Source organism: Capricornis sumatraensis, chromosome 4, assembly GCF_032405125.1.
Source record: "Capricornis sumatraensis isolate serow.1 chromosome 4, serow.2, whole genome shotgun sequence".
Classification (NCBI taxonomy): domain Eukaryota; kingdom Metazoa; phylum Chordata; class Mammalia; order Artiodactyla; family Bovidae; genus Capricornis; species Capricornis sumatraensis.
The window spans coordinates 159,477,376-159,504,904 of NC_091072.1; the positions used below are offsets into that span (position 1 = coordinate 159,477,376).

The 27,529-nt window shown below is 58.7% G+C and overlaps 1 protein-coding gene across 2 annotated transcripts in view; it reads right to left on the minus strand.

Moving 5' to 3' along the window:
• The window catches only part of PHF21B (PHD finger protein 21B), an 85,992-nt gene that overhangs the window by 12,406 nt on the left and 46,057 nt on the right, over nt 1–27,529 (minus strand). For both annotated transcript variants that reach the window (XM_068971812.1, XM_068971813.1), the window contains exons 3-5: nt 5,913–6,005; nt 4,436–4,786; nt 3,035–3,175 (exon numbers count right to left, since the gene is read on the minus strand). In XM_068971812.1, the coding sequence (XP_068827913.1) occupies nt 3,035–3,175; nt 4,436–4,786; nt 5,913–6,005 (585 nt within the window). The remainder of the gene's footprint in view (nt 1–3,034; nt 3,176–4,435; nt 4,787–5,912; nt 6,006–27,529) is intronic.

The following is a 27,529-nucleotide window of genomic DNA, read 5'->3' on the forward strand; positions in this document are numbered from 1 at the left end:
GGAATGGGGCCAGGACTCCTACTCTAGCTGCCATTCCATGGGGAACAGACTAATCTGAGAGTGACCAGCTTGGTCAGATGCTGCCCGAGGCCAGGGAAACGAAAAGCACAGAAAAGGCCAGGCTCTGTCCTGAAGAAGGCAGGGACTCTGGGACAGGATGGAATCTGCTGAGCCTGGGGCAGGAGCCGGGCGTCCAGGGTCTGTCCCGGCTGAGTGCACAGCCCAGAGACCGCAGACACGCCGACCTCTCTGAGCCCATCTTCTCGTCTGTGTAGTGAACGCTGTCATTTCTGCCCGCTTTGCAGAGCGGTTGGGAGGATGAGGGCGAGCAGGGGAGGAAGCGTAGTTAGTGATGGAGGGTCGCTTGTCAGGGAAGCGGGGTGTTACTGCCCCGGGTCCCTTCGATGCCTTGTGTGGGTGCTGTCCCGTCGTGTGCCCGAGCCCAGCTCATCTCACAGGCAGCCTGGCTCCTGCCCCAGGCTCGGCGGATTCCATCCTGTCCCAGAGTCCCTGGCTTCTTCAGTCAGAGCCTGGCCTTTTCTGTGCTTTTCGTTTCCCTGGCCGTGGGCTCCAAAGAAAGTGTGTATGTGGGTGTACAGACACTGGTACCTCAACGGCCACCGGAAGCCACCACACACCTGAGCCTTACCAGCCCCAGTCAGTGTCTCTTTAGCCCCAATCCACGCCCACCCCTGGCCCCCCAAGTCCGTGACTGGTGCATCTGAGGACATTTCTGGGGCAGCTGCTGCTCTGGCTTAAAGCGCTCTTGACTTAGGTTCTTCACAAACAGGTTCAAAGGCCACTGGGAAGCCTGCGTCTATGCAACACAACAGCTCCCAGCCTTCTTCTAAAAGCAACTTTAATAAGGATTTTTACACCAGGACGTGTTGTGACTGCACGTTCTATTTAAACCATTACATGTATTTATGCTAATTATGTAGTTAGATGTAATTATACTAATTGTATAAACGCACAATAATTGACTAAGATATACTTTGAAAGAACAAAGAGAAGCCACCCAGAAATCCTTCCTGAATATTAAGGGTGCAGAGAACCTCATCGGAGGACAGAAGGGTGCTCATGGGAGCTTGACCTGTGAGCTGGCCCCTCAGCCCCACCTCGCACACAGTGGGTGCTCATTCATTACCACCAAATAGAATGGGCTGTCTCTCTTGGGACAAGATTGGGCCTGAAGCCAAAGAGAAGACTGGCCGCATCTCAACCTTGGTGAGTAGTCCACTCTACCAACTCCCAGCAGGCTTTCTGGATGTGTCAGAGGACAATAGCCAAGTCACTCTCCTGCTCAAAGACATTCCATGGCTTCCTACTACTCAAGGAATGAAGTTCCCCCTTGGCCACCTGCATCCGGGTCTTCCAGAATCAGCCTCCGCTGTCCATCTTTAACCCCATGTTGAGAAGTTCTCTGTAGCATCACTGACTCTGGACGAGTTTGAGCAAACTCCAGGAGATGGTGAAGGACAGGGAAGCCTGGTGTGCTGCAGTCCACAGGGTTGCAAAGAGTCGGACACGACTGAGTGACCGATGAACAACATCTAGAAATTCTCACCCACACGTGCTACCCGGGGTCCAGAGACCGGCCAGTCTTCCGGGCGTGCTGAGTCCTCTCCCCACGTCCACGTGACTGCCTGGGCAGTGTCCTCCAGCTGACATGCCACTCGTCCTTCTCCTGAAACCCTCTCTGTTCCCATCTCCGTGATCACACCCCTCCCCTCCAAGGCCTCCTCCCTCTCCCTGTGTGTTAAGTCGCTTCGGTCGTGTCTGACTCTGCGATCCCACAGATTGTAGCCTGCAAAGGCGCCTCTGTCCATGGGATTCTCCACGCAAGAATACTGGAGTGGGTTGCCGTGCCCTCCTCCAGGAGATCTTCCTGACCCAGGGATCACACCCGCCATTCTTGATTTCTCCTGCACTGGCAAGCAGGTTGTTTACCACCAGCACCACGGGAAGCTCGCCTTCCTGGATCTCCCACAGCTCAGAATTTGTAATTCTCTGACGACACCTGCCATTTATTCTAACCCAGATTCACGTCCGAATGGCCGTGCCTGTGTCTGGCGGTAGGAGTGAGCGTCCTCGTGCTCGGACTAACTACGTCTGCCCTGTCTCACCGTCGCCATCCTCAGCCCAGAGCCTGGCCTGCAGCAAAGGCTGAGCTGTGATTGACAAATAAGCGACTGGACGAATGGATGAATGACTTCTTCAGATGACAGCACTCTGATAAACAGAATCAATGGGAGCTGGAGGAGCCCAGGGGGATCTGTTGGTGGTAGGTGGTCAGGGAAGGCTGCCTGGAGGAGATGGTTTCTGAAGGTGATCTTGTAAGACGGAACAGTCAGTAGGGAGAGGAACAGGGGCCAGGTAGGGGCAGTCACAGGGAAAAAGGCCCAGAGGGGGTGATTTTGGCCCAGGACAGCTGAGGATGCCAGCAGGAACACAAGGACACCACCTGCTGTGACTAAAAGTTCAATAAACAGCTGACTTTTAGGGCCTGCAGGGTCGTCCTGGGCTGCCTTCAGTCGTTCAGTGAACAGTGGGGTGGAGGGAGGAGCAGGACGGCCTCAGGGTCACGTGCTGCCAAGAGGAGGACTGTCCCCTGGACAGGGGGTCCTGAGGACAGGGGGACGGGATGGGGGGGACAGCCGGGCTCGGGAGTGCGGGGCAACAGCCAGCAGCGCCCAGGCTCACTTCCGGGACCCCAGTGGACACAGACCGTGAGATCCTCCCAACAACGCTGCCGGGAAGGCAGACTCACCCCTCCCATCTCACAGACGAGGAAACGGACGTGATGCCCTCCCCTCACCCGGCATCAGGACTGGGAGGCCTGTGGGGCCCCATCCGGACTGGGAGGCCAAGCCAGGCAGACTGGTCCAGGGTTGGAGCTTAGCACTGCCCCACACGGCCCCTCAGCCAGCAAGTCTGGGGCACGCAACAGCGGGACCTCGGCTCCCGGGGCCAGTCTCCGCCCCAGCCCCTGCGGGGCACGTCCTACAGCGGCCCATACACCACCGCCACCCACCTCGGGGTTCTCCTGGCTCGAGGGCAGCTCTTCCTTCCTCTTGCTGCTGGCCTGAGCCCCCCGAGACGGCTCCTCTGTGGGCGCCTGCGACTCTGCGGTGTTCTCGGGCTGCGGCTGCACTTGAGACTGAATGATGATGACCTAGAAGATGGGGTGGAGGTGTGAGGGGCCGCTGGAGGGGCCCCGCGGGCAGGGACTACGGGGTGGAGGGGTGAGGGGGGCTGGAGGGGCCCCACAGGCAGGGACTATGGGGTGGAGGGGTGAGGGGGGCTGGAGGGGCCCCGCGGGCAGGGACTACAGGGTGGAGGGGTGAGGGGGGCTGGAGGGGCCCCGCGGGCAGGGACTACGGGGTGGAGGGGTGAGGGGGGAGCCTATGGGATGGAGGGTGAGGGGAGCTGGAGGGGCCCCGTGGGCAGAGACTCCGGGGTGGATGGGGAGAGGGGAGCTGGAGGGGCCCCACTGGCAGATTACAGGTGGAGGGGTGAGGGGGGCTGGAGGGGCCCCGTGGGCAGATTACAGGTGGAGGGGTGAGGGGGACTGGAGGGGCCCCACAGGCAGATTACAGGTGGAGGGGTGAGGGGGGACTGGAGGGGCCCCCACGGGCAGGGACTATGGGGTGGAGGGGTGAGGGGGGCTGGAGGGGCCCCACAGGCAGGGACTATGGGGTGGAGGTTGAGGGGGAGCTGGAGGGGCCCCCACGGGCAGGGCTGCGGAACTGGGGGCCAGGTGTGTCCACCCCCTTTGGGCACGGGGCCTGGAATTGCAGGATCATAGAGGAATGAGGAGGGGGGCATCACAGAGTGGGCAACCGGGGCCTATAAAGTCCTCGACTCCCTCCCTCCATCAGCAGGGACTCTTCCAGCCACCCACTCGGCCACACATTTTATTAGCTAGTTAATTATTCCAACGAATGAAATACTTCATCCGTCGAGGCATTGTTCTTTTCCCACGGGTACTGATTCATTCAGCCACACGGTCTTTTTTTTCCTTTCTTGGGGGAGGGGGTGCACACCGCAAGGCATACGGGATCTTAGGTTCTGACCAGGGATCGAACCTGTGTCCCCTGCGGTAGAGTCAAGGAGTCTCAACCCCTGACCACCTGGCAAGTCCCTGGTCACACAGTCTTCCACTCACACTCACTCCCTTTGCAGCCCACCTTCTTCCCACACCGATTCACTCGCTTGACTCCTCTTTCATACACCATTTATCCTCCCACCGGCTCACCCACTCACATATAACCCCACCCCATCCGTTCCCTTACCGACTTGTCCAGTCTCACTGTCCATTCACTTCTGCTCTCACTCCATCCATTCACTCGGCCACTCGATCATTCCGCCAGCCGGTCGCTCATGCTGCCCAGCCCCCCTCCACCTGGCCCGCGGGGAGCCTGTCCTCCCTCACCTTGTTGTCGGCACTGATGAGGAGGGGCTGGACTTTGACGCTGTCGCTGACCACGGACACGGCGGTGCTGGGGGCCAGGGCGGCGGCATTGCTGGGGGCGGTGGAGATGATGGCGTAGGCCACCCCGGCACCGCTCAGAGGAGAGCTGACGGCGGCGGGCTCAGGCAGGGCCCGCGGCTGGCTGCCGGGCGCTGGCACATGGCTCACGGTGTTGTTGGCGGTGGGGAGCGCGGGGCTGGGGTTCTTGATACTGACCACGGTGGCCTTCTGGAATGTTGGGGGCTGCTTGGGTGGCCGGTCCCGGCCTGGGGTGACGGGGAGGCTGTCTGGGATCAGAGTCTTTGGCCTAACCTGGGGAAGGGAGGGTCGGGGACATGATTAGATACACAGGGGGTTGCTGACAGGCCCAGCCAAAGAGCAGTCCTGAGCAGAGCCAGGACTTGGGGAAGACTCCAGAGCAGGGGCAGGGACGTGACCTGGCTCAGAGACCCCCGTGTTAGAGGAGAGGGGATGGCGGTGTAGAGACTGGGGACCTGCTTCCAGTACCACCTCCTCCAGGAAGCCCTCCCTGACCCTCAGGCAGGCTATGAGGTGCTATTCCCACAACACCCCGGGAATCCTTCTAACTCAGGCCAGTCACTCTGGGTTCACAGCGTCTTGACTCCTTGTCTGTCCCCCTCCTGGAATCTGAGCCTGCTGGGGACAGGATCCTGGTGAATTCAGCACAGATGGGCATTCAGAGGGGCTGCCACGAGGACAAGAGGGCCCTGGGCCCCTGCCCCTCACTGGGTTCCAGCTGAGGGGGTCTGTGCAGCCTGCAGCCCCAGGACAGGCAGGAGCCAGCATCACCTGGGCAGCTGGCAGCTCAGCAGCAGGTGCCCCACTAAGCTGAGTCCCCACCGGCAGGCTTCTGCTCCAGACCTGGCCCAGCTACAAAGGCTCTTGTGTCCCGATTCAGCCCTCAAGGCCAGGGAGGCACTGGCAACACCCCCTCTGCAGAAGAGGAGACTCTGCCCAGGAAGGTTAGAGGTCAGTCGACTGGTCCAGAGTGCTGAGCCCAGTCTCAGAGGCCCCAGACTGAGCCGGGGGCACCTGGCCCAGCGTCTCCCAAAGGCACCTGCTCGTCCAGAGTTTCTCACGCTTTTCTTAACCGTGGCCCATACTCAAAAGTCTTCATTACATCGTGATCCAGTCCGGAAACAAACTCTGCCCACAAAACAGTGTTTCCGATGCATCTGCTCTATTCTAGTCAAGCACAGTTTATTCCATTAAAAAAAAAAATCCTGGTCATGACCCACTGAACTGATTTCTCAGTTCTTCAGTGTGTGAAAAATGGGGTCTAGTCCAAACATCTCCTCTGGAAGGTGGGCAGAGGAGGCAAGAGAGGAAAGGGACTCCCTTGTGGTTGCACCTAAAACCTCAGTGCTGAGGGGCTGTGGACAGACAGACACCCCAGGGCCCGCCGCAGGCTGCTCACCTGAGGTAGCACTGCTGCTCCTTGCCCGGCCAACCTCTGCAAGGAGCTGACCTGAGGACCGGTGACAGGCACTGCAGTGATGGTTCCCAAAGCCTGGAAGACAACGGAGGGCAGCACTCAGATGGGACGGGGCGCGGGGACGCGACATGGGGGGAAATCTGGGGGCTGTGGTTCAGGCACAGAGTCTTGGATACAACACCAAAGATACACCCCACATAAGAAGAAATTAATCAACTGAACTTCAGAAACAACTGAAGTTGGAAAGACAGTTTTTAAGAGAATGAAAAATGAGTCACAGCCAAAGGGAAAAAAAACACTTTGCCAATCACCTATCTGATAAAAAGACTTGTACCCAGAATATATAAAAGAACTGCCAAAATGCACTAATCAGAAAACAACCCAATTAAAAACTGATTCGAACAGAACAGTTCACTAAAGAAGATACGCTGATGGCAAATAAGCCACTGAAAAGATACTAAATATCATGAGTTATTAGAGAAATGCAAATTAAACGATAGTAAGATACCACGACACACCCATTCAGAGGGTGACGATAAGAAGAGCTGGCCGAGCCCAGGGCTGGTGAGGACGGGACGCAGTCCGACCGCCACTCTTGGGAGCATAAACTGGTATAAGGAACAGTTTGACAGTTTTGTAAAAAGTTAAATATGTGTATATTGCTATGGACTGAATGTCGGTGTCCCCCGGAACGTGCGTGTCGAAACACTAATCCTCAGTGTGATGCTTTCACGGATGCAGCCTTTGAGAGTGACCAGGTCATGAAGGTGGAGGCCTCTTGATGGGATTGTGCATGCTCACTTAGTCATGTCTGAGTCATGAGACCTCGTGGACTGCAGCCCTCCAGGCTCCTCTGTCCATGGGATTCTCCAGGCAAAAATGCTGGAGAGGGTCGTGATCACCTCCTCCAGGGGATCTTTCCAGCTCGGGGATCAAACCCACACCTCCTGCATCTCCTGCATCGGCAGGCGGATTCTTTACCTCTGAGCCACTGGGAAGCCCTTCAGACAGACACAGCAAGAGGTCTAGCTTCTTCTCTAAACCTAGTCTTGAATCAGATGTCACAACATAAAACTAATTGTAAATAACAATTGAAATAAGAACATTTTAAAAGGCTTCGTTCCCTCCCCCACTTCAGTTTCAGGAATTAGAGATGGTCTAGATAAGCACTCCAGAATTAGTGCCCTCGTAAGGAGAGATTTGAGAGGGTTTCCTTCCCGTCTCTGCCACGTGAGGACACAGCAAGGAGTCTGCCGTGGTTTGAATGTTGGAAGTGAAAGTGTTAGTCACTCAGTCATATCTGACTATTTGTGACCCCATGAACTGAAGCCTGGCAGGCTCCTCTGTTCATGGGATTCTCCAGGCAAGAATATGGGAGTGGATAGCCATTCCCTTCTCCAGGGATCCTCTCAACCCAGGGATCGAATCTTTGTCTCCTGAATTGCAGGCGGATTCTTTACCGTCTCAGACATCAGGGAAGACTTTTGAATATTAGCGTCCCCTTAAAATTCACTTGTTCGAATTCTAATGCTCGAAGTGATGGTGTTAGAAGGCAAGGCCTTTGGGAGGTCCTTCAGCCAGGAGGGTGGAATCCTGGTGAAATGAATGAGATTCCTGCCTATAAAAGAGGCTGCAGCAACTCCAGCCCCTTCCTCCAGGCAAGAAGTCTGCAGCTGGAAAAAGCCCTCACCTGGCCAAGCTGGCACTCTGCTCTCCAACTACCAACCTCTGGAACTGTGAGCAATAAGCGTTTCCTTCTTTTTTTTTTTTTTTTAACATCATCTCCGCTGGATGTCTCAAAGACACTTGGTGTAGTTTAATACTCATTCAAAGAAACACTTGTTTTTTGTTTTTGTTTTTGTTTTTCAGTTTTGGCTGCACTGTGTAGCATGTGGGATCTTACTTCCCTGACCAGAGATAGAACACAAGCCTCCCACAGTGGAAGGGCAGAGTCTTAACCACCGGACTGCCAAGGAAGTCCCAGTAAGTTTCTATGTACAATAACCACCCAATCTGTGGCATTTTGTTCTCGCAGCTGAAATGGACAAAGGTAACATCCATCTGCAAATCAGGAAGAGGGTTTGCACTGCAAACCAGATCAACCAGCACCTTGATCTTGGACTTTGCAGCCTCCAGAACTCTGAGAAATACGTGTGTGTTGTTTAAGCCCCCAAGTTGATGGTGTTTTTCTTGCAGCAGTCCCAACTAAAACATGCCGCCTCTAGACATTACTCAAGGGAGATGAAGGCACATGTCCATACAGAGGCTTGTTCAGGAACATTCCCAGCAGCTCTACTGGAAACAGCCCGGATGTTCATCAACGGGTCCACAACAGGTCCACAGATGAGCAAACTGTGGCATATCCACCCAAAGGAATATTACTCAGCAATGAAAAAGGAATGAGGAATATGCACAGCATGGATGCGTCTCAAAGTGGTTTTGCTGAACGAAAGGAGCCAGTCAAAAAAGGGAGCACATATTATTGTATGATGTCATTTACATGAGATTCCAGGAAATGCAAACTCATCTAAAGGGATTAGAGATTGTATCAAGATAGGGGATGAAAGGAAGGGACTACACAGGCCTAGGGAAACTTTTGAGGGTCAAGGGTGTGTTTTCTATCTTGATTCTAGTGATGGTCTCACAGATGGACGTCTATGTCAAACGTCTTGATTCTAGTGGTGGTTTCACAGATGGATGCCTATGCCAAACACCTTGCACTTTCATTTTATTGTATATATTGTTCTAATATATCCAATATAGCTGCTAAAAATAAAATCCCTCCCTATTTCCCCCTTTAAAGTTCTCTGTCCCTGGAAGGAGTATCATCCTTCCCCAGATGAGACGACAGAGGCCCCACAACCCACAGAGCTGGTTCTCCTGGTCACGATGGGGTGGTCCCTCCCTCCTCCGGAATTTCCCACCTGCCCCAAGTGGACAAGCTCTGAGGTTCATGTCCTTCCAGCCAGCTGCCTGCCTCTCTGCATGGAGCCAAATTATCCACATTTAACTGGAAATTCACCGTGGACATTTGCTGGAATAGAGCTTTATACGCAATGCAGAGAGCATCCACGCAAACACGGTCACTCTATGAGGGAGTGTCTCAATCCACCGTGCCGTTTTTCCCTCTCCAGCACAGTGTAGCAAGACCTGTCCAATGCCCGTGTCTTAGATTCTGCCCGCCTCTCGCAGAGGGATGCACATAGAAGGCGGTGCCCTCAGCTGCCCCTGGACCCACCATTGCATCCAGCATCACCTGTGGAGTCTGTCTGCTGTCAACCCTGGGCCCCAGCCCAGAGCGGCACAGGTGAGCGGCAGGCACAAAGGGGGCAGCATTTGATTAAATAAACTCCCAGGTGATTCTGCCAACCTGGGGACTGTGGGCCGAGAAGAAACCAGCCTGTCCCTCCAGCAGGTTCTGCCGTAAAAGGCCCACGTGGGCACTCAGCTCCATCCGCGGGTGGGGCCGTGCTGCCCCCTGGAAGCAGGGGTTCCTGCGCGAAGACCCCAGGGCCTCGGGACCACAAAGGCAAATCCACGCCCAACGCCTACAGAAGCCAGAGAACAGACACAAAGCTGCCTTTCCTGGGGACTCCCTTCTGGCTAAGATCCCCGAACAGGCTATCCAGGCGAGTGCTGCACGCCACCTGTGTGTTTTTCCAGTCCATGCGTATCTGCACGGAAAGGCGTGAGGGTTGCCGTGCATCCGATTCTGAGTGTGTTACTGCACCAGCTATTTGATTCTCTGGCGTCCACTTGGGCACATGCGTCCTGTGTTTCTATATTAATTCCTCTCTGGGTTCCTCTTTTGCTCTGTGTCCGTGTGTCTCACATGCACCACCGTCCATCTACGCCTTCATTGCAGGTCGATGCTCAGCCCTCTCTCCTGACCTGAGACACACTGGTGACTTCTGTCCACGCACTGAGAAATTCACAACCAGGGAGGGGACTTGGGGGAGGGGACCACGATGGGGACGCATGGGCAGAGGCGGCTGGAGGGGCAGAGCCTCCGAGGCTGGGGTGAGTCAGAGGATGAAGGAGACGGGGAACTTTACTTTGACCTCACTCTCAAATACTCGGTGAGCAAGAAAGAAACCTGAGCCGCCACGGGGGAAACAGTGAACACCTGTGGGACAATCACAGAATAAAGGTCATCCACTCGCTGACTCCACGTTTATGCCACTGCCTGGGACTCGGGGTGCCCGCTGACTCTTCAGGGAGCACTCTGCAGGGTGTCCTGGGTGCCAGGGGAGCAGGAGAGGTAGGGAGGGAGGCTTTGACTCCCTAAGTCAAAGTCCGAAGTCCTAGCCTTTGGGAAGGAGTTTATCAAACAGGCTGCTGAGCAGGTTTCCGGGAACTGCGGGTTTCCTCCAGGAACACCAGAGCCCCCTTCCTCCCCTGTCCATCCCCCCATCGCCAGGTATCTGTCTGTTCCCCTTCGCTCCAAGGCTTAGCCCAGAGCACGTTCTTCCACGTCCTTATAAACCTTTAATTAACAGGCTGAAGAGACAGTTTATCTGGCAGGGGCTGACCTTTCTGCTCCGTGTTGGAATTTATCGATAGCAGCAGAAACAATCATCTCAGGGGCTATTCCACCAGCCCCGGATAGTTTATGGCCGCACTCTGGCCAAGATAAATGAGCTCCTTATGATGACAGTTACAGCTTTAAGCATTTTAATAGGGAAAAAGGGGCCATAAAAGTCAAAGATAACTTCATGTGTTTTCCTGCATCGGTGGCGTCCCCGGGGCAGCCTGGGAAGCCTCGGCCAGGCTCAGTCCTGGCTGAGGTGGGTGGGAGGCGCCCAGCAGACAGGTGTGTCTGACGGTGCCTGGGCACGGACGGGCTGGGCTCGGGTTCTGGTACCAGGTGCATGTGGCCCCCAGCTCTCTGCGCCGTCTTCTTGTCCACGACGGGGAGCGTCTCTGTGGCAGGGGGCTAACGGGAGTGGGCGCCCAGGATCCGCACAGAGCCTGGTGCACGCTTGGCTCTGCGAGCGCCACGTAGAGGGAGTGGGTCACACCTGGCTGGGCTGGCGCCTGGAACCGGGACACCGAGCGTGGGAGGGAGGTGCAGCCTGGCACTCCAGCAGGGACGGCCTTGGGGTCAGCCCGTCCAGGAGCCAGTCCTGCAGAGGCCCCTCTGGTTGGGCCGACCTGTGGAAGTCCGCTCTGCTCGCCAGCATCGGTCTCTCCGTCTCGCACGTGGGGCACACGTGCTCGTCTCCCCGCAATGACGAGAGGGAAGCACAGGAACGTGAGGAAGTGTGACGATGCAGAAAAGGAGACCAGAGCCCGGTGTCCCGCGCTTCCCGCTGTGTTCGTTTCAACAGCTCTTCCTCCGCGTCAGGGGACAGACCCCGGAGTGTCTGGGGACAGTCTGCATCCGGGGCTCACACTGAACCCCCAGCACCCTGCACGGCCTGGGAACTGGGGTGCTGGGCAGGATGGGAAGCTCTCACCCAGACTCTGACCGGATGGATCAGGAGACTGGCAGTCCCAGCCAGCGGGACAGGAAGCAGCAGGACCGGAGGGCATGCGCAGCGGGTCAGGGCACTCAGTCCTCTTTCCTGGCGGCAGGAGGGCAGGAGCAGGGTGGGGGTCATCGCGAGCCGCGTGGGGGAACAGAGTGCACGGGGTGGAGCTGAGGCAGAGAGGAGCGTGCACCCTCTAAGACCCCACCCGGACGCCCTTTTCCAGAACTTTCTCCACTCACAGGACTCAACTCAGGGCTGACCTTGCCCCTGAACTCAACTCCAACCCTGAGCACTGTGGGGGGCTCCTAAGCCCCTCTGTGCCTCAGTTTCCACAACTGCCAACCAAAGACAACCCCACACCCCCCCTTCCCAGGACAGCTGTTGGCGTGTCACAGCGAGCGGGAAGGCACCGGGTAGACCCAGCTTAGCCCTGGGTCGAGCACGCCACGCATGGCCTCTCCCGAGGCCTGCAGTGAGCGTCCACTGCAGAACTGGAAATGTTCACAGGTTTCCAATTCAATGCCGGCCGCACAGAGGGCTTCCCTGGAGTGTGAGTTTGGGAGGCTAGTGGATGGTGGGTGGGTGGGTGTGTGGGAGGTTCCTACAGACTCCAGGGCTTCCACACGCTTTTCCCCAGCCTGAGCCCCCAAACCCAAACCACCAACCCTCAGACAGGTGCCCCAGAGGTGACCCAACCCTGCCTCCGGTTGCACTCGGGACATCAGAAGCTATTTTTCAAAACTCCTCTTGTTCCCACTCAGGACCGGCAGGGCCCGCCTCACAGAAGGGTCTTCTCATGTGACAGCACCAGAGGGGTTGCCATGGCAACGGCTCCTGGGGGTGCTATGCGGGGCAGATGGCTGTGTGAGTACACATGCGGTCTTGCACTGCCTTCTGCCGGACACTTGACCCTCCTGCTTCCTGGGGGGCCCTGGGGTCCTGTCCACACCTGGAGGGGGCGGAGTTCAGCGACTCCACAAGCTCCAACCTTGTGAAGGAAGTGACCGTCCTTCCCCATGGTCACCAGACACTCCTGCCCTCTGACCCCCCACCTGCACGTCAGGACCCAACCCCTGGGCACAAAGGACCACAGGCCACCACTCAGAGGCTGCGGGATCAGGGTCCAGGGAGCTTTTCTATCTTAAAAAGTCTGAACCCGGAGGAGAGACCCTTTCCAAGTTGGTGCTCAGGGGGCTTGCAAAGGGAGCTCCGCTCTCCCTCGAGAGAACCGGACGATGTGAAGCACGTGTCTGAACCTGGGCACCATGCAGCTTCCCCTCGGTTTCCCGACAGAGCCACGTGGGCCCAGAAGCTGAAGGCGTTCTCCCCCAAGGCCACGTGACTCTCAGCTGAAAGCTCACGTCTCTTCTGGGTTTTGCTGGCCCAGAGCAGATGGTGCCCACAAGGAGAGAAGGAATGTGCCTCTGCAGCAAGGCCGGGCCCTGCCCTGCCCCGAACGGGCCACGCCAGGGTGCAGGACACACAGCAAGCCACACCGGCTCCTTGCCCTCTGACCCCACTCAGACCCGAGCGCCTGCAGACCCGGGAAGCAAGGCCATCAGGAGGCTACGATGATTGGCCAAGCAGTGGATGATTCAGGCCTCAAGCGATCACCCAGCCAAGGAGATGCTCGGGTGGGGATGGGAGGAGCCAAGGAGGGCTGAAAAAGGCCCGCTCCCGCAGGATGCTCCCAGGTCCTGGACACGAGTGTCCAGCTAGGCCAGGTCCCTCCTAAAGGACTCCTGTGGAGAGGGTGCAGCCTGTACTCCAGTCCCCCACCCTCAAGGGCTGCCCTGGTGACCTGGGACTCAGTTTCCCCATCACAGAAATGGGAGCATGGCCTTCCCTCTCATCAGGCTTCTGAGGACTTGGGAGTGATAGCCGTCAGTGTTCAGAGTGGGTCCCAGGCTTCCGCGGTGGCTCAGGCAGTAAAGAACCTGCCTGGAATGCGGGAGACCCGGGTTCGATCTCAGGGTCAGGAAGATCCCCTGGAGAAGGAATGGCCACCCACTCCAGTGTATCCTTGCCCGGAGAATCCCATGGACGGAGGAGCCTGGAGGGCGGCAGCTCACAGGACTGCAAAGAGTCGGACACGACTGAGTGACCAACACACACGTGGGTCCCAGGGCCCCTCCGTGCAGGGGCAGTACCAGCACGGGCGTGGTGATGAAGCCACAGAAACTGGCCCCCAGGTCCTGGGGAGGGAATGGACAGCTCAGTGCCCCTGGTCTCCAGAGCGCCCCACCCTGGGCCGCCACCTGGGACACTCAGGACAGCTGGGTTTCTCTGCGTCTGTATGAAGACCATGTTGACATCCACACAGATAAACGGATGGAACTCTAGAAACACTGACAGGGAGCCCTCCTAACGACATGACACCCACACGGCACGTTTCTTGTTAAGAACAAGGTGGACGCGGCTCCTTAGGCGGCTCACCTGCCATGCCGGGGCAGCCCACAGCGCATCTCTATCCACCGAGGCCCCAGGACTGGACAGGGCGCCGTGGCCCCACTGCTGACCCAGAGCATTTGCCCTTCCCTGAGGAGTTAAGGGGAGGTCCTCTGTGTCCCCAGGATCACCCCAGGATGTGGCTCCCGGTTCCTCCGGGAAAGCCCGCACTCCAGGCGAAGGAAAGCAGCTGCCGGGCTGGCCACCTTCAGTCACCCCCCACCTAAACCTCCAGAAGCTCAGCCCCAAATCGGCGCCCGTGAGAGGTCTGCATGCTGAGCGGCTGGGGATACGGTCTTGTGCCTGGGAGCGGCTTGTCTTTGGGTCCAAGCAGCAGCATTTTTGTCCAAGCTTGACTCAGGCAGGCGCTGGGCCGGGGCTTCTGTCTCCTAGTCACTCACCAGGAAAGAGAAGCAGAAGCTCACTTTGGCTATAGGGAGCCGTGCAGGTGTTGCCAGTTCCCCTCCGGGTTGCCAGAACATTCCGCCAGGCCTCCCCCACCCCCACACCGAGGCATGAGATGGGGGCTGGTGTTACACGGCCAGCCTGCGGTGGGACCCGGCTCTCGCCACGGCCTGAGCCCTTGGCCGCCACGTGCAAAGCCAGACATCTGGCCGGGGGTCGGGGGGTGGTTTCTGGGCCCACCATGTCCTGAGCCCCTAAACGTTCCCATAGACCCGTCTGCTGGCTTCATCCTGGGGGCTGCCGCCCCTCCCTCGCATCACCCTGCTCAGATGCCCACTCACACCCTTGTGATGCGAGCTGAGTCCTGAGCTGAGACTCTCAGCCAGAGGGGAGGGTTTGGGACTCGGAGTTCAGGACGTAGGAGGGGCCAGGGAGCACGGCCTGGGAGCCAGGTGCCCATGGCCTGACCGGCAGGCGCTGGAGCGTCTCCGGGCTGGGCGGGGAGGGCCCAACCTTACGGAGCTCAGACTCCAGCACTGCAGTGGCGGTCCCCGAGGAAGGAGGCTACCCTGTTGATAGCACACATCTGTCCGTCCGTCCCCTCCATCTGACCCGTGTGGCTGGGCTCCAGCCAGCGCCGTGGACACAGAGCAGGAGCCACCTGACAGCCGGGCTCCCGGCAGGAGGAGGAAGCCCCCTGTGTCCGGGCACAGTCCCTGTGACCTCGACAAGCCTTGTCTGGGAGGCTCGTGGGGTCCCTGGGGTCGGGGCAGGGCAGCTGTGGCCCCAGACGCTCCCCGGACGCTCACCATCGGCTCTGCAGCGGCTTCGAGAGCTGCGTGGAAGGGAGAATCCGCTTCCCCAGCCCCTCTTCCCGGCCGGGAAGGTGCGTGCTGAGCTGACCAGAGTGGGGGCCCCTGCTTTCTGCACCCCGTGAAGCTCCCGTCTGAAAGGGGTGCAGCAGCCCCAGGCCCCCGAGAAGCATGAAGGGCTCCCCAGAGAAGGTGGCCAACTGCCCGCTCTGCGGCGGCCAAGCGGCTTCCCAACTTGCAATTTTCCTCACATCTTTATGGAACCGCTGTGACAGTTCCATAACAACGGAGCTCCAACATCCGTAAGTGCCAATAAACATTAACGTAACCTAAGCACCACTTTTACGGTCGTGCAAAACCAGCTTGTTATTCACAGATGAAATCTGACTGCCGCCTCCATCACACTCAGGAATGCCGGAGACGTCCTTCCCTGTGCTGAGGCGAACTCTGCCAGCCCCAATCGCCCCCCAAGCCCGTGGCCCACCTCCCCTAACCCCAAGCTCACCCACACAGGACCATCAAGGGGCCTTTGGGGGTGCCTGTGAAAACCCAGGGAAAGGCACCCCCGCCTCTGCGGTCTCCTCCCAGCCTGCGTCCTGTGTCTACAGCTGGGACCCAATGCATACCCGGAGCCCCAGTTACTGGGGGTGGGGTGGGGGTAGGCAGCCAGCCTGCACTCGAATTCCACTCCCCTGCTGGCCTAGGTCATGTCAAGCACCCATCCTCACCCTCGAAGCTGGGGCATCGAGAACCGCCTCCCCTGTTCCCAGGACCAGAGGGTCAGACACTGGGAGGCATCTGGCCCTGAGCTGGCAGTGTGACTCACGCTGTGGGTCCTCCAGCTCACTCACGCACATCGGGGACCAGGTGTGGAGACAGGGAGGAGGAGGGAAGGATTGCAGGGGGACAGGGCTGGCGGGAGGGCCGCGGGGGCTCCTGATGGAGTGAGGATCAGCTCGTCCCCGCCTGGAGCCACTGGGCTCACATGCATGGGCACCATTCAGCGCCTTCAACGGGCAAGACTAGGAAGAGCCGACAGTTGGTCTGCAGGGGACGGATGGACGGAAATGTTCAGAAGACGGGAAACCTCCCGGCCGCCCGAGTGCGTGAACCACCGCATACGTGTCCACGAGCAAACAGGGCCTTGGATCCCCACCCAGAGCTTGGCTGTTCCCTGAGACCGACCGGGAGCCTGGGAGGGCTCTTGGCTGGTGTAGCCGGCCAAGCAGAGCTGCTGTGTGCAGGCAGGACCTGAGGTGCCCACTGTGGGTCAGGTGGGGACCTTCTGGGGGTGGATTTTCGCCTCTTGAGACGTGCCAGCTGCCCTCTGGAGGGGCAGGGTGTCCAAGTGGCCCATGTGCCGCAGAGGCCGCGGTGATCTCCCCTCCTGGGGCTGGCCAAAGTTTCGAGGCTGTTGCCCACAGGTATCCACTGGCCCCCCTGCCCTGAGCACCCTGCTCCTTCCTGGGCTTCAAGGGCTGGTCCCCAGGGCACTGCAGCTCCTGGGGGAGAGGAGGCTACACCCCAGGGTCTCTCAGGAGACCGGAACACTGGTTCTTTAAAACAAGAAACCTCTTCTAAAACCTGCGTCCTCACGCCCCACAAGGGGAGTCATTTTCTAAAGCCCTGTTAGGAGGCTCTGCAAACACCCAACTCGAGGCAGAGCTGTTGACTGCGTGCTTCCGGGGAGATCAGCTGCTGGCCCAGATCCTCTGGCCAGGCTGGGTCCCGGTGACCCCGACCGCACAGGGCTGGCCGAGGCGGGCTGCCCAGGGCCACTTAACCAACATAGAGGTCTTTACAGGCGAGGCCATCCTTAACCAGAGAGCCCCAGAGAACACACGCGGCTACTCCGCGCTGACATTTAAAACATCCTTTCAGCAGCCCCCAGCGTGGCAAAGTGGTTTAATTAACTTGAAAGGGTGTAATTTTATGCTATTTAGTAGGAAATACACACACTAAATGGCATTGTGGACTAAGTATCGGGGGCTGCGATCTTCAGAGTGCAGGAAAAGAACAGCCCCGAGTCCCGGGCAACCGCAGGTGTGCGGTGGGCGTGCGGGGGCGGGGGTACGCCGGCCGTGTCCCCGCAGACGGCAGCATCTGAAGCCACACAGGATCCGGGGTTGGGGGTGTCCACAAGGCCAGCGAGAATGGCCACCTCCCATCATCTCAACTGGGAAACCAGCGCTGTGTCTGAGAACCAAACGTGGGGGAGGCTGGAGCCAGTCAGGGCCCCTGTTCCCCTACTCGGGCGCTCTGGGTACCCGCACCCTGAGAAGGAGGCACCCCCGTGCTGCCCAGCTCTGCCTGTGGACACGTCCAGAGTAACGGGGAGGAGGTGGTCTTGGATGGCCGCCTCCTGACTGGAAGCTCCCCCCCCCCACCATCCCCAATGAAGGGGCTGCCTCTTCTAATGAGGCGCCTTAGGGAGGAGGCCAGCCCCTCGGCCCTGAGGATGGATGGGTGAGGCGGTGTCAGTGCAGAGGACCCAGGGGCTCCGGCTGTGGCCTCGCGAGCACCCTGGGAAGACCCTGCACCAGCTCTCCTTCCCCTGACCATCCCCTGGAATGATGGAGCAAATCCTGTGGGAAGGACGTGGGCCCGTGTCCAGCGCTGCAGGAGGCAGACACAGGGGTCACTTCCCTCCCAGCACAAAGGGGCCGCCTCCGGGGCCTGGGTGAGAAGTGGGCAGCGTGCTGGGCTCCTGCCTTCCCCGACCCCCGGCCCCCAAGGACCACCTGGCCCCCTCGCCTCATGCTCCCTGGCTACCCCCGGACTTGGGGCACAGTAGTGTCTGTCCCCCTAACAGGAGGCCCCAGAGCTGCTCCCCAGCCCCCCAGGTCCAGAGGCCGCCACCAACCTCCGTGCACCTTCAATACCAGCCTCAGTGATGGGAAGATGCCATCCACAGGCGTGTCCTAACTGCCTCCCGCCACCGACCCCAGGCTTCGGGAAAATAGACGGTCATTTAGGAAATCTAATTTCCACGTGTGATTGGCAGGCACCCACGCCCACTGGCCCTGGCCTCATTAGCCTGCCACCTCCGATGCCCTGGAATCTAATTTAAGGGGAGCGTGTCTGCGCGGCACCCCAGAGAGCCCGCTGGCGGCCAGGACACGCTCCCTATGGGGAGAGAGGTCCCCTGCGGTGAGCCTCTCATGGGCGCTGGTGGGGAGGGGCGGGCCCCGGGCCCCCAGAGGTGCCTGGCGCTCCAGAGAGGCCCCCACCCTGGTAAGACAGAGAAACGGTCAACTGATAGTGAGCATGAGGCCTGAGTGTGTGGCTTGACGATTTCAACAGGTGTCCACACTCAAGTCACCAACACCCAGGCGGAGACACAGAAAGCGACCCCAGAGGCTCCCAAGAGCGCCTCAAAGAGGGTCTGCCTGGGGGAGCAGGATCCTGCTCTTGGCAATGGGCTCCTGGCTTGATTTCCTGACCTTGCAGCCAATAGGAAAACAGGATTAACCCCCCACTACCTTTCACGTCAAGGCTGTATATTGTCACCCTGCTTATTTAACTTCTATGCAGAGTACATCATGAAAAATGCTGGGCTGGAGGAAGCACAAGCTGGAATCAAGATTGCTGGGAGAAATATCAATAACCTCAGATATGCAGATGACACCACCCTTATGGCAGAAAGTGAAGAGGAACTCAAAAGCCTCTTGATGAAAGTGAAAGAGGAGAGTGAAAAAGTTGGCTTAAAGCTCAACATTCAGAAAACGAAGATCATGGCATCTGGTCCCATCACTTCATGGGAAATAGATGGGGAAACAGTGGAAACAGTGGCAGACTTTATTTTGGGGGGCTCCAAAATCACTGCAGATGGTGACTGCAGCCATGAAATTAAAAGACGCTTACTCCTTGGAAGAAAAGTTATGATCAACCTAGATAGCATATTCAAAAGCAGAGACATTACTCTGCCAGCAAAGGTCCGTCTAGTCAAGGCTATGGTTTTTCCTGTGGTCATGTATGGATGTGAGAGTTGGACTGTGAAGAAGGCTGAGCGCCAAAGAATTGATGCTTTTGAACTGTGGTGTTGGAGAAGACTCTTGAGAGTCCCTTGGACTGCAAGGAGATCCGACCAGTCCATCCTAAAGGAGATCAGTCCTGGGTGTTCATCGGAAGGACTGATGCTGAAGCTGAAACTCCAACATTTTGGCCACCTCATGCGAAGCTGACTCATTGGAAAAGACCCTGATGCTGGGAGGGATCAGGGGCAGGAGGAGAAAGGGATGACAGAGGATGAGATGGCTGGATGGCATCATGGACTCGATGGACATTAGTTTGAGTGAACTCCAGGAGTTGGTGGTGGACAGGGAGGCCTGGTATGCTGTGATTCATGGGGTTGCAAAGAGTCGGACACGACTGAGTGACTGGACTGAACTGAACTGGACTGAACTGAACTGAACTGGACTGAACTGGACTGAACTGAACTGGACTGAACTGAACTGAACTTGACTGGACTGAACTGAACTGGACTGAACCGTTCTTACCAGGTAGTCCTAGTGGTAAAGAGCCCACCTGCCAATGCAGGAGACATTAAGAGGCCCGAGTTTGATCCCCGGGTGGGGAAGATTCCCTGGAGAAGGAAATGGCAGCCCACTGCAGTAGTCTTGCCTGGAGAATACCATGGACAGAGGAGCTTGGCGGGCTACAGTCCGTGGGGTCGCCAAGAGTCGGACACGACTGAAGCGACTTAGCAGGCTCCTTTCTGACCCGTGGGCAGTAACTGGGCTCAGCACCATCTATCGAGAGCCGCTCTGTGCCAGGCCCTGTGTGGACAGAAGCGAGCAAGGCAAGGTGGCTGTCCCCATCTTTGGGGTCAGGCTCCGAGCAAGTGCCAGGCCAGGATGTGAGGATGTGAATTGGGATCTGAGGCTGCTCAGACAGTGGAGACGCAGGTCCCGCCAGCACAGAAGGGCCGGGGGTGGAGTGCTTACCGTCACCGACAAAGCACCATCGTGTCTAGGCGGCTTCCATGCTTCTGGGAGCTGAGCTCAGGACCCCAGTGTGGACAAGGAAAGTGGCAGGAAGCAAAGTGGCCTGCCCCAGCGGAGCAGCTGGGGAGGCGCCAGCAGGAGGGGACCCCAGGGCGGCCCTGTCCCGCAGGATGAGACGCGGCCACAGGAAGGGGAAGGACACAGAGAGGTGCACCAGGTCCCCAGGGCTCAGCACGGCGAGTGGGGCCCTGCTGTGGCCCACGTCCCCCGGGCACAGGAGGCGCTTAGAGCCCATCCGAAGCAGGGCAGAGGGGACTGCAACACCTGGCAGTGCCTTGGGACCTGGGAGCCAGTGGCCGTGGTGAGTCCCGGGGATCCCTCTTCTGCACGTGGTCCTGTGCGGGGGAACCACACTCAGCTCCAGAAGAGAGGGGCCCAGCACCAGGCGGCCCCCCTCCTGCCCACGTGCCAGAGAAACAACCCAGACTCTAGACCAGAGCCTTCATCTCCGGACTCAGTTTCCCCACTTCTAGGACAGGGCCACTAGCACCCGGGGTGGGGGGAGATGGTCAGGCAGGTCCCTAGAAGGTATCTTCTGAACTTGACACTGAGGTGACCCAGGCCCAGGGCAGGGAGTGTGGAGGAGGCCATGGGAGGCTTGGCCGCAGGGCGCCCTGTGTGGCAGGTGCTTTGCAGACCCGCTCATTCCACAGGAGAGAAACCCAGCGATGCTCAGTCTTCCCCATGAGGTTGCTGGGTGCCAGACCCATCTTATGCTACGGGGCGGGGTGGTCTGAGAGCTCGCCTCTGTAAAGCGTCCTGGCCTGGCTGCAATTCGCGCAGAGCGCAGACGAGAGGACGCGGGCGAGGCCAGCCATGGTGGAGCCACGCAAATGGACGCTGGCTGGCTCTCAGCAGAACCAGCCTCCATGTCCTCAGGATGACTGTCTGCCCAGGGCAGGTTTGTCCTGTGGCCACAGGCACAGGGTGGGAGGAGACGCCTCTCAGGGAGCTTCACCGGGGCCAGAGGCCCTGTTGCCAAGCTCCCTCGAGGTGCTGCCTAACAGAGCCCAGCCCAGAGGGCATCCCGGGAGTGCTAATGACCCTGCAGCCCAGCAGGCAGCATGAGGGGCCAGGGCCACCTCTGCGCAGACAGACACGCGCCCAGACACAACGCGCTCTCCTGAATGGCTCCTTCCCCCACCGCCTTGGGGACGGCTGAGCAGACGTTTCAGGACCTTCCCTGTGTCGTGCACACCCTGATTCACCGTGGCCAGGCTCCACAATGCCCCCAGGGGCAGTGGTCTGCTCCATCCCAGTGTAAGTTAGTTACCTGCGTGTGTAAACTGTCAAAACTTATCTAACAGTACAATGAAGACCAGTGAATGTCAATGCATGTAAATTATATCTCAAAGCAAAAAGTTATATATTAAAAAAATGGCAAGGGCTGCAGCGCCAGCCCTTATGGGAAGGAAGGGAAAGGGGCGCCTCTGGAAGGGCACCTGCAGGAGCCCAGACCCACCCCCCAGAGGGGGGAACCTGGGTCCACACCCATCCCCCTGCCACCTTTCGGCAGCTTCACAGTCAGCGTGCTGCTTTGGGACAGGAATTCGCAGTCCTATCTAGGTCAGTTAAGGCCTGAAGAGCGTGTCCCAGCTTCAGGGGGCTGGGGGTTGGGGGGAAGGACTGAGATCGGGAGAGAAATCGGTATGCTCTCTGGGTAGCGCTGAGCAAAGTCCGGACTGGACAAGGTCATCTATGGAAATAAAGCGCGCACAGGCCTTACCACCTGGACAGGGTTTGTTGCTGTCCTGTTATAGACTTCTGTCCTCACATCTCTGAAAAGCACCTGGAACTTCAGGGAAGGGGTGGCCTGCTGCGGGCTACGAGGGACAGAGGACGTTCGCTAACCTCAGTCAGGCTCCTGGACCCGGCGCCACGGTGCCCACAGCAAACGCACAGAGCTGCTCCCGTCAACGGTGGTAAGCGACGGGCGGATAGCCTGGAGATTCGAGAGGGCCCGGAAGCTGCACTAGTGGAGGCAGGGAGGCCAGGCAGGAAGTGCAGGGGGCTCCAGGGAGGCCCTGGATATGAGTGACAAGGCATGAAGACTGGGACAAGGGGGCCGGTGGTTTAATCAGGGCATGACACGAGTTGTGAAAAGCCCAGAGGTCACTGGTGGGGAAAGCTACCTTAAAAGTGGGCTTCCCCAGTGACCCGGCGGTGAAAAGCCCGCCTGCCAGTGCAGGGCACACGTGTTCGATCCCTGGCCCGGGAAGGTCTCACGTGCCACAGAGCAACCAAGCCCGTGCAAAAACTACCGAGTCCACGTGCCTAGAGCCTCTGCTCTGCAACAAGAGAAGCCGCTGCAGTGAGAGGCCGGTGCACTACAGCTGAGAGAAGCCCCCAGTCACCGCCGACTCTTTGTGAGCCCGTGGACTGCAGCCCACCAGGCCCCTCTGTCCCTGGGGATTCTCTAGGCAAGAATACTGGAGTGGGTTGCCATGCCCTCCTCCAGGGGATCTTCTCAACCCAGGGATCAAACCCAGGTTTCCCTCATTGCAGGCAGACCCTTGATTCTTTACCGTCTGAGCCACCAGGGATGCCCGAGTCCCCAGCGCAGTTCTAACTACCAGCATTAGCACTGCTGATACCTGCCTCCTGCGAGTGACTTCCCAGGCCGCGTGGCCCAGACCGCATCCCTGGGTTAGTGAGCCATGACAATTAGGCCTCACTGAGCAGCAGGGCCCACAGGATACAGAGATATTTTAACTTCAGATTTGGGGTCTCAACTTATGAGGGAGGCCAGAGGAGGAGCAGGACAACCCTTCGGGGCTGGAGCAGGAGGCTGAGACGCTGTCCGGGTCAGTCAGGCTGCTGAGGATGGCGCAGACCAGGCTGGGATGCGGGCAGGGCCCTCAGGGTAGGGGGGCATTTCTGTTCAAGCTGCACAGGCATGCGGGCCTCTCACTCCACTCCTGCCCCGGGTTTGCCAGAGAGGCACGGCTCACAGGGAGCCCATCTCATTGGCCCTCACTCGGCAGGGAGAAGGAGGGGAGATTTCAGCCAGGAGCCCCCACCCTCGGCCAGAAGCCCCTCTGAGTGCGCCCACACCTGTCCCCAGTGCAGATGGCGGGCGCCCTGGAGTCCCCTGGAGTGCTGAGAATAAAAACAAGCAACAAGCTGCACTTGAGGAAGGAAAACGTCGGAAGGGAGACCAGGGTGGAACAGACAGACTCTCATGTGAGGCCTCCGAGCACCTGGACACCTTCTGAGGAGGCCTTGGCTGGGCAGGGGCAGCCGCAGACACATGGGGTTCCCTGCCCTCAGGGGTCATGGGCCTCCACCCACTCACATCAGCCAGGCCGAGGGTGGGGTGGGGCAAACCAGGGGCCGCATCCTCCAGGGAGGATGACTCATGGGTCACCCGAGGGCCACAGGCACAGAGGGGTGGCGGGGAGAGGGAGGGTGGAAGGTGTCCACCTGAGCTATGAAGTGGGGGCTGGCCGGCTTACTGCCATTCATGGAATTTAATTTCCAGCATTTGATGCCTTCCCTGGTGGCTCAGAGGGTAAAGAACCTGTCTGCACTGCAGGAGAAGCAGGTTCAATCCTTGGACCAGGAAGACCTCCCTGGAGAAGGGAATAGCAACCCACTCCAGTATTCTTGCCTGGGAAATCCCATGGACAGAGGAGCCTGGCGGGCTACAGTCCCTGGGGCCGCAAAGAGTTGGACATGACCGAGCTGTTAACACTTTTCACTTTCACATGTCAACTTCTAAACATTTCAGCTCATTCCAGTTTTTAAAAGCTCAGCAAATATGTGTTGGATGAGCAGAGGGATTAGAGAATGATGACTCCAGCATTATCGAGCCCTTGCTGTGCACCACACGGGCCTGACTTCAATTGACTCCTTCAGCACCCTGGACAGAGCTCACAGCTACTATTCCCTTTCAGGCAGGAGGACTGAAGGGCTGAGTGACCCGCCCAAGGTCAGTGAGCTTCGAGCCTGTGACCCACGCGAGGGAAATCCCTGAGACCTCGGTGGAGAGCAGGGGAGCGTGTGGATCACCAGGTCCTGGCTGCAGGGTTGCCTCCTGACCCCTCCCCATGTGCCCAGCCCCAGGCCTTCCCACAAGCTGCACAGCACTGGGCTCACAGTGAGTAAGGGCCAGGAGGGGCAATGACCTCGGCCGGCAGGGGCCGTCCGCCCGTGTGGGCCAGGCCAGCCTGCCCCCTTGTGACTCAGGCCCTGCTCCTGCGGGCTCACCCTCTCCTGCAGCTCTACTTTTCATAACTGCTCAGAACAACGGCAGACCCAGGCAGTGGGGCTAGAAGGTCCTGGGAATTACAGATCCCACGGAAGCGGAGAACGGCCTGGTTTTTTTGACCTTGTGGTAGGTGAGAGTGTAAAATGGTGAAACGCAGCCAAGTCCACCATCCAGGCTAATGGTTGGGTGGGAGTGTGCCTTCCAACCTGGACTCTCAGAACCCTTCTCCCAATCAAAGACCTGCACTGCCCACCTAACGTGTCAGACCCGGGGGATGAAGGCAGGTCTTTGGTCCATTCGGTGGTGATAGGCCAAGTTCAGGGCGCTGGGGGCCGAATCAGGGGCGGGGAGGAGGCCCACCCAGCCTTTGGAGCTGCACTCACGGCTGTATCCATTCCTTCCTTCTGCCACTTAGCATTTTGTTCCAGGCATGAATCTGTGAGGCCTGTCTTGGGGAGCTCACAGTTCAGTGGGGACAGACCGTCTGCCCTGTTCGTGGAGGGGCGGTGATGCAGAGGGGACAGGTCACCTTCTAGAGGAGGTGCCCCTGAGCCTGAAGAAGAGAGCACAGGTGAGCAAAGGCTTGGCCAGGAGGAGGGGCTTTGGGGATGGGGCCTGACGGAGACAGAAGCGCCACATGTGTGCTGGCACTGGCTGAGGGTTCACGCCCCTTTCCCAGCTGGACTCCAGAAAGAGGCCGACACTCACCTGAAACCTGGCCACGGGACCTGATCGCACAGAGCCAGCACCAGCCAGGAGGGGCAGCGGGCCGCCCCCACGGGTGCCCTCGGCCCAGCACCACAGAACAGCCACAGGGACAGCGGGCCCAACAGCGTCCATGGGGACACTCGGGACCGCGATGGGCATGGCTGGTCTCACACCAACAGCCCCGTCTCACAGACTCCTCCCCATGCACCACACAGGAAACTGGGCTGGGGCACTTGTCCAGGCTGGGAGGGGAAGGCGGCGGGGGCCGAGCCGGTGCCTGGCCATAGGGCCTGAGCTCCGACTCCCGTGAGGAGCGTGGGGCCCAGAGAACACATAGCTCACGTCTCTGTGGGCCAATGCCTGAGGTCCAACTTGAAGGCTCACCACAGGAGAAGGGGTGTGCCAGGCTCCCCGTCCACCCTCTGAACCCCAGTATTTCACCTTCGGTAGGTAACAGGCTGAGACCCTTCGAGCCCCGGTTTCCCCATCTGTGAATGAGCGACACCACCACCCACTGGCAGGAACCACATGGAGATGGGGTTGGTGAGGATGTTCTGCGGCCTGTGAAGGGCTGTGTACCCAGGAAGCTTCCACCTACTGCTTGCATCACTGGACTGCAAAAGCCCAGCAAATGTGCTCAGAAACCACATCTCTGCAAGGGAAGTTCAGGGAAGAGATGGGCTTAATTTCCACGTGCATCTCACTTCCAGGCCTTGGAGGCGTCAGGGGCACCCATACTGTGGCGGGGGGCAGGGAGAGGGCTGTGACTCCAGCCCGTGTGTTTGCCTCTGAAATCCTCTTGAAGCTGTTCCTCCTCCTCCCCAGTCACTTAAAAGGCTCTTTGGATTCTGGGAGTGGCCGTGGCTTAGTGATGGCCACCAGGAGGCCTTGACATGCGCCTGGCCATCAGTAACGTTTGTGTTCTTGCCTCAGCTTGGGGACAACCTGGGGACCCGCAACAGGCACCAGCAGAGTTGGAAGACGTACGCACCGCCACCCAGGAGGCCCAGCCAACCCCGGCCCCTGCCTGCTCCACATCCAGCCTGCCACCCAGCAAGCCGACCCGGCACCAGGCTCGGCTGGCACACCTGGCTCCCCATCGGGGACGTGGGCGTGGGGACACGGCCTGCCAGGGGATGTCCACGTCGGGAGAGCGTCCTCGGGGCAGGGCTCCTGAGAGCAGTGACTCGGGGATGACACCTTCTGAAGCCAGAAATAAGGCCGTGGATCCGGAAAGAAGCATGTGGGGAAGAGTGCGTCAGGCTCAGGGGCAGGCAGAGCAGGACCCTCGCTCACTCCCTTTCCACCTCCCTGAGCCTCAGTTTTCCTCTGCCATAAGCTGAAGAAAGACGCTCACCTCACGGGATGACAGATTTCTGTATCAAGGGTTGTCTGTGTGTCCAGAAGCTGCTTACTACTGGCCTGCTCCCTCCTCCTGCCTTAATTCCTGTAAATTCCCGGTGACAACACGTGAATAGACGTAAGTGCACACGCCCTCCGTGCGTGGAAAGAGGGCTGGGAGGAGGGCTTTTATCAAGCTCTAGTTCACAAGCAAATTCTTTCATATTTTTCCCACATCTTAGGAGGCCCGTGGGCTCCATGCTTCCCCGAGAAGAACGGGCAACCTGGTTTTTGCAGGAGCCAGAGGGTAAGACAGAGACAGGGGTCTGACCTGGCTTCTTACCCCACCACCTCGTGAAACAGGGCAACTTCATTCCAGCCAGACAACGTATCTGGTGCGTCCCATGCTAACACATGCCTAAATCACACAGACACTCACCTAAATCACGCAGACACACGCCTAAACCTGCACCCTTTCCACTCCCGAGAGGGAACGCAGAGCTCACGAAGCTTCTGCTTTCCACGAACCCCTGCTCCGTGAGTGAACATGGGCTGGGTCCCAGGACAGCGGCCGGCAGCTTGGGTTTGTCCCCTGTCCATGACCCAGGCCCCCGATCTTTGCTGTACTCAAGGCTCCTTCACCTTGGCTCAGGCCGAACCCCTGGGAGGGCGGGAGCCGGGGCACAGCCAGTGATGGGGGTTCCGGGCAACCTCTTGTCTCCTGCCACCCGACAAGGCTCCCCCCAAATACCGATGGCAGGATGGGGGTGGGTAACCAGTTCTCGCTTACTGGACCGTGGCAGGCAGCTGTGGGCAGGCACGGGAGGACGCACCAGAACCCAGGGCCTCCACTGAGGCTGACGGTCCAGGTGGGACCAGGACTCTCTGGGTCCCAGCAGCAAGCTTGGGGGGAGATGCTGGAGCCCCCTCTGGAGGCACAGACATCTTCTGCCCCTTCACTCCGTCCTTCCCCTCGGCCTACGTCACCCATTTATTCAATCCACGAGGCGGTGGGCTTGGTCCTGGGGACCCTGCACCTCTCAGGGCCCCCTTGGTCAGTCCTTGGGAAAGCTGACCAGCCCACTGACCTGGACCCTGCCCCCCCTACTCTGGAGATCCTGGGGTTTCTTCTGTAGCAGCTCAGGGAGGCTGGGGGGTGGGTGGGGTGGGTGTCAGGAGCCCACCTTCCAGGCCT